Here is a 14631-nt window from a genome sequence, read left to right on the forward strand (position 1 = left end):
AACGAAACTAATTCAAGCCAGCGTGGCGGGCGTCGCGGAGCGGTGGAGACGGACGAAGGGTTTGCGATCAAGAGAGGAGAACAGACTTGCGAGAGAAGGGCAAGGAGTTGCGATAAAGAGAGGGGAGGATGCGGCGGGAGGGCGACCTTGAAAACCAAAACACACGGGAAGGAGGCAGGTTGGGTAGCTTGCTTGAAAGGTCCGCGAAACTCGCATGTAGAAAAACTTGGAAAAAATGCTTGCGCGCGCAGAAATCAAAGCATGGTCGCCTGGATCGGTGAGCGCGGCGGTGTTCCAAGACTGCGGCCGTGGTCAAAAAATCGTTTTGTTGCGCTGGCGGGTTTGCGTGGCCTCACGAACTGCAATAATTTGTGATTCGTTCCATACAAATTAACAGCCGTTTTCGCGCTTTTGCACGTGCGCGGAAGGCATGCTGAGCTGAGTGCGAAGTGAGCAAGAACAAGTCCTAAACACGAAACAAATAGCAAATTATCATATTCGGTGGGGTAGCATACGCGCGTGCACTAGACGCAGACTATCGGATAGAGTCGGTGGCCGACAATGTTGGCATATGATCTGGTCACTCCAGGCCGGCGACGCCAACGACAGTACCAGCGATCAAAAACAGGGTAGATGGCTGACCGGTCTTCGAAAGATCGATGGCAGCGTGAAAACACGGGCCTCGTCTGGGGATGCGGGGTGCTCAGAGTAGAGGGAAGACAAAGGACGGAGGGGTGCAGAACAAAAAGCGGTCGGGGCATGGAGGAAGGAAACACCTTTCCTTCCTCCATGGGTTGAAGAGAGCGGCAACTAGAGGGACGCGGAGGCAGGGTCAGCGTTTAACAATAAGAATGTATGGGCACCTCGCCGATGCCCGATCGGTGGTCGAAATTGGTTTCCCGGGAAGTCGGCAGACCGCTGACTCCGTTCGCTGTAACCGATCAGCAGCGCTCGGAGACGTTCGTTGCAAGTGCGATTTCACGCCATTGAACCAATGTATATTTTCACGGTTACATGGATATTGTTACTTTTAAACGAAGGCTCATTTTAAGTGGGGCCGTTATATGTGGGCTCGACTGTACATGTTTACTTGGCCAAACAAAATGCACGACAAGGAAGAGAAACAAGGCAAGCAACAGAACCACTGTGCATGCTTTTTCCAATATACATATATGTGAGGCATTGTTTTCAAGAATTATTCATCCAAAGGATGTCTATATATATATGCTTTTCAAAAACAAACATCTAAGTTGAGTTCCAACTTGTGTTCAATTATGTAGATATGCCTAAATAGAGACTATGTTATATTCTGCCTTCTCTCGTAATTAACTAAGAGTGTCACAATTTCAATGGCTTTACCTGTGCAACAGGGAACTGTGCATTGCTTAGAATTCCAGTGCAATCAGAGTTTATTTCATGCAAATAACTATGGTGTGCAATTGCTGTAAACATCATACTTTTCTTATTTAGTATGATATTCTACAGATTAAGTTTTTAGTTATGATCTGCCACATTTGTGCCTCACGGTCACTTCAAGGCGATGGCAATGTATATTGTATGACAATTTATTGACCGTATAGTTTTCGGTCTAAACAGTTCCTTTTTTACATGCTCATCTGCTTTGTATTTTGTGAAAGACCAATAAATAAAGACTTCACTTCATTTAAACAAAAAACCCACACCTGGGGCTCTTATCTGCATTCTACCTTCGGATGAATTTATTCAATTTCACCCAAGGTTGACATTACTAAAGCAACCATTGTATAATTATTACCGATATTTGGCTCAGTTCAAAGGCACTGACAATGGATTTTGCTCAATCTAGTTTGTTACAGTGCGAAAGAAAGCTCACCCTTTGAAGCGCTTGTACCTGCAGCGGGTGGTTATTTAGAAGCGGTATCTTTAGATCTGAAAAGCCCCTAAACTATACATGGGCGTCCTCCAAGAACACTGCAAAGCAATAGCCCTTCTCGCATTACGCTCAAAGTCTGCTTTCACAGGAGTGTGTGAAACGCCATTTTCAACTGTTTTGGAGTATGAAAAGAAGGAAGCATACTTTTCCGAATGCTCGTCATCACGCGAGGTCTCCTTACGGCCTTGTTTGCACGCGAACTCCGTGTTGCTGGAGCTAACAGCGGAGGTCGCGAGGCACTCTTCGTACTTCTCCAACTCATCAGCAGGTGTGTGCTGCTAGGCTCTATGCTACATACATTGCTGCCACTCATGGAAATCGACTTTATGTTGAGCGAAGGTAGCACCACTGCTCTGCTCAGCACAAACGAAGGCATTTTCACATTCAAAAAGATTATAAAATCTTTACAGCATTTCAATGAATATTGAGACCGGCACACCCGTAAACGGCAACGTGATCTCCAACAAGTGTACCTTTACCTTTTTGCCGCGACAGGCGCCATAAGTAATTTGAGTGAAGAAATAAAAATATGAATCTGCATTTAACGATAAGCACAAGGTTCATTTCAAGCAAAACAATGGTCAACTTTTTCTTTGATGGGTTTATCTTAATTAGTTTTCCTAGTGGTTGTCTGTACATTTAAAGAGCAAGTATTTGTTTGACTGAGCACTGCCTCTCATGCTAAGTGGGTGAAGTATTGGGCATTAACTCTTTCGTTAGCACACGAAATGGGTTGTTTTTCATGTCTCGGGAAGATCGCTCTTGCAAGTTTGAAAAGCACTCCAGCACGCACTACAACAAATCAAACTTTGCACAATGAAATGCTCTTTCTAAAAAGTATATGCTTTAGAATAGATGAAAATGTGAAAATTAGGGAATTTTTGGTTGCTAGCTGGTTAACAGTGCAATAAAAAACACTATATGTGCAAAAATATTCTAAACAAAGAAAATTCAGAATATACATTTTGTACATAAATGACCCAGGAACGGTATGAAAAATAATGAATGTTGTACAAAATGTTTATCTTCACATAAATAAAGAAAAAAAGAACCAAGGTGCTACTTTATTGCTCATGCCATGTGGTGAAGCATAGCAATTTTTTTTTTTTTTGAGACACAAGTGTACTCGTACACTCTTCTCAGTGAATTTTCATTGCCTTGCGATAAGAGCCTCCAGGTGTTCCAATATAGGTCCATACTCGTGATGTGAATAATCCCTCCATAAGTGAGATGTTCAATACACTTGGCTATTTCATCTAGCGTCACCTCTTTTTATGAGCCACCTCACTCCGCATACGTTGGCGTTCCGATAAATGCATCCAAGCATACGTCTTTGCATTTTTGCACATTTCATGTATAAAAAAAATTATATCGTGCGTAGTTCTAAAATGTTTCGCACTGCTCCGTAGTCAAGGGCCAAGATGTGCTCCAGGGGCCTTCCAGTCATTAGGAGAAGCACTGCAGCCAGCGCCAGGACACCGCACCCCAGCGAAGTGTGGACCACGCAAATAGCTAGAGTAGCTATAAGATTGTGCGCAAAGGTCAGAAGGTATATGCACTTGCGGCAGAGGGAACAATTCGGGGATGTAAACAAAACAACCCCACGAATAGCTGCGGAAGTCTTAGGCAGACACAAAACATCGTCACCATAAAACTTAATGCTGAGGTGCTGACATCCTCGTCCTCACTCAATTAAAGTGGGATTGCAAGACTGTTTCGAGCAGCGCATGTGTTTTGCAGTGCTAGTGCGCACCAATGCACGCGTGACGACGATGCCATAGGAGTGACTAGTGACACTAGATGCGGTCTGATATAACACTACAAGCAAAACCAAAGCTGCTGGAAACTATCAGAGGAGGCCACCTCGACACTTTAAACACGTGGCGGACCTTCACAATATTTTTTTGTAGAATAAATTTTTCCTGACTCCTATGAACAGCTCTCTACTGAATAGCTGGCATAAATTTCTGGCAAATACTACTGCCCAACATTTTCAAACTGCCAAACTGACCCTTTAATTCAATATTTGGTTTGCAAAGGATCTTTTTATTACAGTACTTTAGATATTACTGTGGCATAATCACAAGGGGCACGCACTTCTGTCAAGTGCGCTCGCCTTTTGCACTTTTCCAACAACACACACACACATTGGTTCCCCCAAAGGTCTGTGAAAAGTCACTTTGCTGCCAAAACAGGCAAATTCAAATCGATTTTGAAAGTTGAGTGGTTGGACTAACTACTAGAAAGTGCTGGGTGCACGAAAAACAAATTTAATATGCCAAAATCGACAATCCGAAAGCGTCGATAACTGGTGATCGCTTCGAATACGCATCGTAACAAAAGAGTTATTACCTCACACTGGAGAAACTTATAACTTCAATGTTACGCAAAGAGCTTGGTAACTTTTTCAGAGCACAGTACAGTCTCACTTGGACTTTCATTTTTCCTGAAACGCTTCAAGCTTAATATTACGACAGGACGCATACCAAACATACAAACATTCATGAATCGTAACAGAATCTAGAGGTGCAATTATGTGAATTTGCCCTGCACCTTTTGAACATGAGAAACTACAGTCTTCACCATGAAGTTTGTTCAGTCGTCCTTGGAACACGATTTATCAATTTTAACTACACTGTTCCGCAGATATGCCAACAAAACTTCATGAGGTAGGAGTTTTTCTTCAGTATGGATGAAAACTGGTAGGTTACACATACAACACATGCCGTTTTTGTGCCAACACATAATATCTTTCAGATTGCAATGCAGTATCACATCACCACAACAGTTAGCAATGTACAGCCAGCCTGTCACATGCAGACATTCTTTCAAAAGCTTAGAAACACACGGAGCGACATACAAACAATTTCATTTGTTTCATGATCTTCACATTCGCTCATTAGGTTCCCCTTTACAACTAATCATCACCCGGCAACAGCTCATTCGGAACTCACTGAACAGACAAACATGCAGTAGCATATCGAAATGCCATTCCTAAACCTTGAGCTGCTACAAAGCCACAACACACAACAACCCAACCAATGTGAAGCAAAATAAGCAGGAATTTATTAGCGAAGTCAGCTAATTCCAATGAAATCATAACCTTGCATTCATAACCTGCTGGCAAACGGCTTGCTGAACATGTCTACTTTCGGCTGTCCAATTCAGCTACGGAACACTAAAATGACATTTCCTGCCATGACTCGAGCCTTGCCAAATGGTTCAGTTCTTCAGTATTAGTATAGACAGACTGCATTAGCTGTTCCTAGTAAGCTTTGGAAAGGAGATGATATTAGCGATACCTGTACGCAACCTAATCGCAAATTTTTTCTACAGCATACTAGTTCAAAACAATACAGCAGATGATCAACCTCTCCCTTCTGTTAGCAAGCATTATGGCATTAGCGAACAAAGCTTTCGGAGAGCCGATGCACCACTATCAGACACAAATGCACTGGTAAAATACTTTAGACTTCTACTTACGATAATATTGCTACGTGCCAGTGCATGGAGATGAAGACTAAGCAGATAGACTGGCGCGAGCTAATATCAACTCATAAATATGAGTTGACTTGCACACAAACTTCTACAGAGTCCTACATCAGTTACATTCAGGCTGTCCTCGCACTATGCCGCCAAGCTTACAAAACATGTGCGAGCCTGACAAAGTTGTGCATATTCTAGAGGGTATCGCCGACGATGCACTGAACTTGTTGGTATACAACAATGTGTCATCTGTTGATGCCATTATTCAAGAATGCCACCGGTTCCAACAAGCTAAGAGCAGGCGCATCTCCCATCAGTTCCAGCGCCTTCCGAACACCGCTGCAACGTCCTCGTGTCTCGACACCCATCATCCACCAGACACCTGAGACAACCTGATGCAACTCGTCAGGCGGGAACTTGAAGCGGCTGCTCCAGCTAAGGTGGGCCAACGCCCCTGACCCCTCTCCTCCAATTACCTTATCCCTCATTCAAGCAGTCGTCCGGCTGGAAATTGCCAGCTTGGGAATTTACTCTGTTTCACCGCCTCCCCGCACAGACTTCCCGCCTCAATACACGCCTGCACGTCCCTTCCAGACCGGCTCTCCCTCAAGGTTCCGTAATCCATCCCCATGGTGAACACACGATGACAAGCCAATCTGCTTCTTGTGTCACCGAATCGGGCACAATTTTCGTTATTGCAGAAGTCACTGGGGTCCTCCTGCGCAAGCTTCCTCTCGTACCTTCCATGCACATCCTGCCTACCACCATGAGACCAGCCGCAATCATTTTGCCCAAAAACCTGCTACTGAACACCGGTACTCCCGCTCTCCATCTCCCCGACGTCGCCAGTCTCGTTTTCCACTGTCCCGCCGACCATCTTCTCCCGCCTTCCCATGCGGTTACCCAACGAAAACTAAGTGTTGCCGCCCCCGGAGGTAGTGCTTCATCGCTCGGACTGACAGAAAGTCTTCTCTTGATGATACAGAGAAAACTGAACCTTAGACTTAGACGTACAAGTAGACGACGTACATGTCACTGCTCTTGTCGACACGGGCGCTCAACTTTTTGTGATGACGAGCTATTTTTGCCACAAGCTCAAGAAGGTTTTCGCACCTGCAACCGCTCAGTTCGTCCGTGTTGCAGATGGCGGAATAGCATCTATCGTTAGAATGTGCTCCACTCGTGTAAGCATTTCGGATTGACACTCAGTTGTTCTTTTCACCGATCTTGATAAATGCCCCCAATCTTAGGCCTCAACTTCCTGTACGCGCACTCTGCCCTCATAGACTGTTCGACCAGTACGCTCCGTCTACACTTGCCTGCAAAAAACCTCTTGCACAACGGCAGAGTCGCCTCTGCACAACGGGACATGCGCGCCTCCCTCCACAGACACTGACCTACATAGAGCTCGTCTCAATACCACCAGTTCCCGACGGTGACTATGTTCTGACCCCTGTCACCAATGTCCTCATAAACCGCGGCATTACATTACCGCACACCATTCTGTCCATCACAGGGAATTCTACGTGCCTTTCAATTGTCAACGTTAGCTTGAAACCTCAAGTGCTGCCACAAGGGATCTCTTTGGCATTGCTCTGCACCTTAGAAGACAATGCGGTAATGTTTTTTTTTCATGATGGCCGCTCCTTCTGAACCCCATGCTCAACATCAATCTGACACTTGCTCCGACAGCGCTATTATGTCAATGATCGCTTCCAACTTAACGCCGCAGCAGACTCACGAGCTCCACCGGGTCCTGCTGTCCTACATCGACGTTTTTGACCTCAGCGGCCGTCCGTTGGGGAAAGCTACTGGTACGACCCGCTGCGCAAACACTGGTAATGAGCATCCTATTCATAGGCGTCCATATCGGGTGTCGGCGGCCGAGCGTTACATTATCCAAAGTGAGGTCGACAAAATGCTCGCCAAGGACATCCTTGAGCCCTACTGCAGTCCTTGGGCTTCTCCTGTTGTGCTAGTCCACAAGAAAGACGGTGCATGGTGTTTCTGCGTTGATTATCGACACCTAAACAAAATTACCAAAAAAGATGTGTATTCTCTGCCACGAATAGATGATGCCCTTGATTGCCTCTATGGGTCCCACTATTTTTCCTCCAGAGACCTTCGTTCCGGCTACTGCCAGATAGAAGTAGATGAAATTGACCGTGAAAAAATGGCATTCATCACCCCAGATGACCTATATAAGTTCCAAGGTCATGCGCTTTGGCCTATGCCCTTTGGCCTCCTGCCACCTTCGAACGACTGATGGACTCCCTGCTCAGAGGATTCAAATAGTCCACCTGTTTATGCTACTTGGACAACGTCATCGTCTTTTGAAACTCGTATAGAGTGCCTCTCAGCCATCTTAGGCATCTTCCGCCGCGCTGGCCTGCAGCTCAACTCGTCCAAATGTCATTTTGGGCGCCATCAAATCACAGTACTTGGCCATTTAGTAGGCGCCAAAGGTGCACAACCAGATCCGCCAAAAATCAGCGCCGTCAAAAACTTTCTTGACCTGTGAAGGACGTACGCAAAAACCTGTGAAGCACGTACGCAGTTTTATCGAACTATGTTCCTACTTCCGACACATTGTGAACAATTTTCCACACATAGCGAGGCCGCTTACGCAGCTCCTCAAGAAAGACGTCCCGTTTTCATGGGAATCCGAAGAGACTTCTGCGTTCTCGACTTTCATCGCTCTTCTCACTACTCCTCCAATTCTGGCCCACTTCAACCCTGCTGCCCCTACGGAAAACCGTACAGATGCAAGTGGACATGGCATTGGTGCAGTGTTGGCTCAGAAACGTGGCCATGATTGTGTTATTGCATATGCCAGCCACCTCCTATCTGCCCCTGAACATAACTACGCGATCACAGAGCATGAGTGCTTGGCTCTCATATGGGCAGTGGCGAAATTTCGACCTTATCTATACGGACACCAGTTTCGGTAGTTACCGACCACCACGCGCTCTGCTGGCTCAACTTTCTCAAAAGCTCAACTCTCTGAAAAATCCATCAAGCCGCCGGGCTTTGCGCCTGCAAGAGTTTTCCTATTCAGTGGTCTAAAAATCTGGCCGTCTACACCATGATGCCGATTGCCTCTCCCAGTACCCTGTCGACGATCCTGAGGACACTGACGAGCCCACGGAGTACTCTATCTTGTCAGTGTCCTGCTTCGTTAACATTGAGGAACAACAGAAGCACGATACAGTGCTGCTTGACATCATCAGCCATACGAAATCCTCCCCAAATGATGCTTCCGTCCGCTACTTTGTCATTCAAAAGGGTGTGCTAACCGCCGCAATTTCTGACCTGACAGGCCTGACTTTCTCATTGTTGTGCCTAAGCATTTGCGGCACTCTGTTCTCACCGAACTTCACGTCGCTCCCACGGCTGAACACCTTGAAGTATCCCACAAGTACAAGTGTGTCTGTGCCGTTTCTTCTGGCCAGGCCTGACCTATGCCAACATTGTAAAATACCGTCGCTACTACCTGCTGGCCATCTTCAACCAATTGACATACCCGCGGAACCATTTTACAGTGTCGGGTTAGACCTGCCTGGTCATTTTCCCACATCAACATTGGGAAACAAATTAATAGCTGTGATTACAGACTAGGCTACATGCTACGCTATTACGCGAGCTCTACCGACCAGCTGTGCGACCGACGTCGCCGACTTCTTGTTACGGGACATTATATTGATTCACGGTGCTCCGAGACAACTTCTCACAGACCGTAACCGTACATTTCTATCCCAAGTCATCGCCGACATTCTGCATTCTTGTTCCACGCGACACACACTGACAACTGCTTACCACCTTCAAAAAACGGCCTCATGGAACGATTTAACTATACTCTAACAAGTATGTTCGCTATGTACATTTCACCCGACCACCGAGACTGGGACCTTGACTTACCGTACACAACTTTCGCGTATAATTCATTCCGTCACGACACGGCGGGCTTTTCGCCGTTCTACTTATTGTACTGAAGAGAGCAGACTTTACCACTGGACACAGTCATCTCAGCTCACACCTCGTCCACCAGCGAGTATGCCCGCGACGCGATTGAACGAGCCGATCATGCCCTTCGGCTCGCCCGCGCTTGGCCGATGGCCTCGCAAACCAACCAATGCCGTCAGTACGATGCGGAACATCAAGACACATTTCGCTCCCGGTACCCTCATTTTACTCTGGTCCCCTTATCATCGGCTGGGCCTATCGGAAAAACTTTCGTCTCATTACACGGGACCTTAACGTCTATTGCGTCAAGTGACACCTGTCACCTATGAGATCAGCCCCATCTATCCATCCTGATCTGCTGCGCAGACCAGTGATATTATACACATCTCACGGATCAAGCCCTACAAGAAAACGTCAGATAACGACCTTTAAAGCACTGGGACGGTGCCTCCGCCGCCGGGCGTCATGCTACGTGCCAGTGCATGGAGATGAAGAAGACAAAGCAGATAGACTGGCGCAAGCTAGTCTGTGTGACTGGCGCTGCTTGCTTAACCGGTTGTAAATGCATCTGTGACTACTCCTCCGAGTCGGTCTCCTTCTCGTAACAATATAACAAACATTCCCTTCCAAAACTTATTCCCTCGTAATTGAAAATGAACAGATCATGGCCGTACTACCATGTATATGCCCTCGAGTTGCACATAGACTCAAAATTGTGAAGAACACAAATGCAAGTCATACCAACACAAGCACCCCATTTTTTTTTCCTATCTAACCCCTTTTCTAAGGTTCAGGGTTCAGCACAGGGATAGCACGAAGTGTTTTTCTTTTTTGTTTTCTCAGATAGAAGGTGTTAAGCAAATATCAATAAAGAAAAATGTATAAAACATGCTCAACCAGGTGAACAATTTTAAGAGCGACGTCGAAGTGGCTACTCGCGAACAAATATGATTAAAAAATGCATGCAGTGAGGAGTCATTGCTGCAAGTCAAACATAAGTTGTGCATCATGCAAAGCTACACTAGGGTGCTGGCATGAACATTAATAAAAGTTTTTGAAGAAAACAATTATTGCAAGAGCAAAAAACTGATGGCAACAGCCTCTGTGAATCTGATGCCAGGCTCACCGAGACTAGTTGCGTGTGGACATGCTGAACGATCAGGTTGATGGCAATGTGGTTGTCGCCACCTAAAAAACAAAATTTTAGGACATTACTGCGAGGCCACAAAGAGCTACAGAGAAAGAGGGCCTGTACAGAAAGAAAATCATTTTGACGGACTATCCTGAAGTTTCAACGACACGAGCAGTAGGATATAAGCAGCAGGACACTGCTACGGTCAGAGTCGTTCATAATCGAAGAAAAAATATTGGCCACCTCAGACAGAGATTGAGCATAAACACTCCATCCAACAGCACTAACTCTTTTTTCACGATGTCAAGCGCTTTCTCAAGTGTTCGGGATAGTTGACTTTCTTACACGGATGCACATTTGTGTCACCGGTTTCATGTCGCAAACTTCAACGTCCTGGTAAATTTCGCCAGCGATTCTGACATCTCCGCTGAATTAAATGTAATGTTTTAAGCAGGAAAGATGAATCTTTACTTCTTAACATGCATAATATCTATGTTAACCAAGAAAAAGCCCTTGTGGTTCAGTGAAAACGGGCTAGCATGACTGTCTTGCATAGGTGAAGATCATGGGTATGCCCAGATTCTTTGGGCGGAGCTATTTTTTTTTTTTTCAAGTTCCAATTAACTGTGGTATTGTGCAAACACCAGCAGCATGAGTTTACGTTGAGCACAAGGACAAAGGAATGTTGCAAGACAACAATTTCAAAGATGGTCCTACCAATGACGACCCGCCACACTCACCCAACACTACTTCAAAGAACTGATGTCAATTAATGTTCAGGGTGTGAGGGCAATATTTAGGCAGTTGAAATAGTCATTACAAAAATGTCGGCAGGCTATTCATCAGCGTATCATCCCACATTTTCATCTAAATTTCTTTGCCCTAGCACTATTATCCTGTAATCTCCGGGTAAACTCCATCATACAAGCTACTTTCATGAAGTCGCGGTGTCTTTTTTTAATTCTGGAACATGATAGTCGCCGACCGATTTTTCAGACCGGCGGGGACCGAAAGTCCGAAAAATTCGTTTTTGTCAGAAATATGAACTTTATTGCATCAGGCAGGCTTAAAAAAGTTCACGATTCTGCCTTGCCTCATACTAAGCTTGGAAGCAATTTGGTTCGCCTTTATTTGCGCCAAGGTGACATCCTCACCGTAAATGCTCAATAAAAGCGTCACCGCGGTGGCGATCTTCACTGCCGACAGCTGCGGGCGATCATCGTCGTCATCATCTGAACCGCTCTCCGGCTGCAGCACAACCTGGCGAAGAATTTCTTCGTCTGTGGGCTCCGCACACGAAATTGTCATCGTCCGCACGAGCTTAAATAGGAAGTTTTAGAATAATGTTTGCAAGCGCTGCGGGTGTTGCGGGTATAGCGAACGCATTACGAGTTCTAGAATAGCGTTTGCTCCCCCTAGGGCAAGGTCAAGGGACATTCACCCCGACTGCAAACTCAAATGCACGGAAGCTACACACACTTCGCGGGCCGCGATCGCCGCATGCTATTTCGGATTTTCTGTGGGCAGGCCGCGAACGCGACTCGCGTTACGACGCACGCACAGCAGCAGCGACTGCACCGCAAGGGCTCGCGGTGCGCTGTTCTAAAGCTCCCTATTGTCACTGGGGCAGGCACATTCACTCCACTACTGCGCAGCTCCGCATTGTCCCTGTACGGTGCGATGACGACAGTGCTGACCACTGCAGCTGACCGAAGACGAGAAAATCGTCCCGTGTCGCGTTTTCTAAAGCAGACACGGCTTCCGAAACTTGAATAATGATGTTTGCTTTCCAATTTTGGAGGCAGGAAAGCCATTTTAAATTAAGCCACTAAGCTTAGTCAAGCCGACAGAAAATCCAACACGACTGCGTCCATACAGGTTCGTGGCGCGGCTCTGAACAAGTGATTTATTCAAGAAAATCTAACTATAGGGGGCGAATTCGTCCAAAAAATCGGTCGAAAAAATGCATTAGCCCTATGGGAACCCTGACGGTGCACTTTTGAAGTCCGAAAAATCAGTCAGCGACTTATATTTCTTGAGAACTGTAATGCACAAACCTTCCTGTGGGAATCGCAATATGATTAAAATGCTATCTCTATCTAACTTAATTCCACATATGCACTTCCTTATCAACCCGCATTTTACTGTAGGCACACTGGTGTCTTATATCAGTGTCTCTTATAAAGGGGTTTGGCTGTATAACAAGCAGGAAGGCAAAGTGTAGTAAAAAGTAGCGGATGTCACGCAGCGAGGTCGCGAATCTCTCAAGCATCTCTCTCGCTGAGGAAACCCTACATGCTTACCTCAAACACTGGCATCACAGATGCCTTGATAAATAGAACAGTGGTAACTTTATGAACAAGAATCATTGTGTGCCCGTGCTACAGTCGAACTCCGCTACAACGAACGCCGCTTCAACGAAATTTCCGCTACAACCAAAAATGCACGATTCCCCGTCAGCAGTCCATAGGAGCCAATGCATAAATATTGTCACAACGAACACTTTTTCTTTGATCTTCCAGCTTCAACAAAATTTTACAATGCAATTCCAGGCTTAGCCACAAGTACAGTGCGGCATCTCAAGGGCAGCTACAAACTGCGTGTCATGATGCATCGCTTCATAGATTATACACTGGCACTTGGCTGTGCAAAGGAGAGAGCAACTAACTTCTGTCCAATTGTGCAAGTTTTCAGCAGCACCATGAACGTCCAGCACCATAAGTTTGTTTCCTTCTTTAATCTTTTTTTTTTTTTTTTTCAGCAAGTACGCTCGTTGAACACCAAAGGTATACGTATATAAGTGGGTTAAAATGAAGGGTCAAAAGATCTCACTATCAGTCTTCTAACTTGGCACTACACAGCAGCCTCCTTTTGGTTGTCTCGAAGGACAGGACGCGACGATAAAGTACGTGTTGGTGCACTGTTCTTGCAAACATCTGGCTTGAATTTGGACACGACAAAAATCCCAGTGGCACAGCGAAGAGTTTTTGGTGTGCCAGTGACCCACGATGGCCAGTCCATACCAGTATACCAGACACGCTAAATCTCTCTAACGTGACATATTTTAAGGCATCTCGACAAGAGTATAAACAGAGGTCTTCCATGAAGAAAACAGCAAAAGAAAGTGCGCACTACTACGAAAAAGATACAAACCTCTGGGCACGATGAGGTCAGCGTGAACCATGGACGGCGCTATGTAGTGGTCAAAGGCTGGCTTCACAAAACGCTCGTACTGGGCCAGACAGCCCTCGAGGTCACGGCCCCGGTCAGTGATGTCACGCTGTAACCGCCGTGCTAGCCGGATGTCGCTGTCTGTATCTATGAAAATCTTCATGTCCATCATCTGCCATGAAAAGGGAGAGAACGAAGGCAATCACAAAGATGTGAGACACGTTGCAGCAGCCTTACTGCTGCTATAATTCAGCTAAAGCACTAAAGTGGGATCACTTTACAAGGCATCTTTGTAAAATTTGAGATACCGGTACATGGGATAAAAATTTGATCTTCATTGAAATAACGTACTTTTTTTCATTGGTGCGGTTTATTGTGTCAAAACCACGATATGATTACGAAGGAAGCTGTAGTGGAGAGCTCTGGACTTTCAACTACCCGAGCTTCTTTATCAGGACACCTAAATCCAAGTACCACGACCTCGGGCATTTTTATATCCATTGAAAATGTGGCTGCTGTAGCTGGAGGTGATCCTCGAACCTTCAGGTGGGAAAAGTAGTAAAGCGCATCACTTGACAAGATATCTTTATGAGCTTACGAGCATTTTTGTTCATGGAATAAAAAAAATTCTTTGTTGAAGTAACTTCAAATGCCTGAGCATAATGCCGAACTTTTACAGTGTGCCCTTTATAGGCTGCGCATGCTATGAGCCAATGAAGCGTTGCATTACGATTGCAGCAAGAGACACAGAAGAGTCGCTGGGATGGTGAAACCTATGCCTGCTCGGTGAAAAGAATGTGTCAAGTATTTTAATGCTTTGTTTGCATGCCGAAAATTGCTAAGGGCATTGCACAACGTCAATGCATGCGTCTCGTCAACAACTTGCAACTTGCCTCATTCGCATTGCACGTGCTACTATTGCCAACATGTACAGTCACCGAGTGCAGAGAACTTCAACTAAAATTAA

The 14631-nt window shown here is 45.7% G+C and overlaps 1 protein-coding gene across 1 annotated transcript in view; it reads right to left on the reverse strand.

Annotated features, from left to right (window-relative positions):
- LOC142761677 (uridine-cytidine kinase-like 1) overlaps positions 1–13836 on the reverse strand; it is a gene marked incomplete at its 5' end in the record, with an annotated part of 33798 nt that extends 19962 nt beyond the window's left edge. Inside the window, 2 exon segments of the mRNA XM_075885906.1 lie at positions 10488–10549; positions 13647–13836. Coding sequence (XP_075742021.1) covers positions 10488–10549; positions 13647–13836 — 252 coding nt within the window.
- Between the last annotated feature and the right edge of the window lie 795 nt (positions 13837–14631).

Source organism: Rhipicephalus microplus, unplaced genomic scaffold, assembly GCF_043290135.1.
Source record: "Rhipicephalus microplus isolate Deutch F79 unplaced genomic scaffold, USDA_Rmic scaffold_449, whole genome shotgun sequence".
Classification (NCBI taxonomy): Eukaryota; Metazoa; Arthropoda; class Arachnida; order Ixodida; family Ixodidae; genus Rhipicephalus; species Rhipicephalus microplus.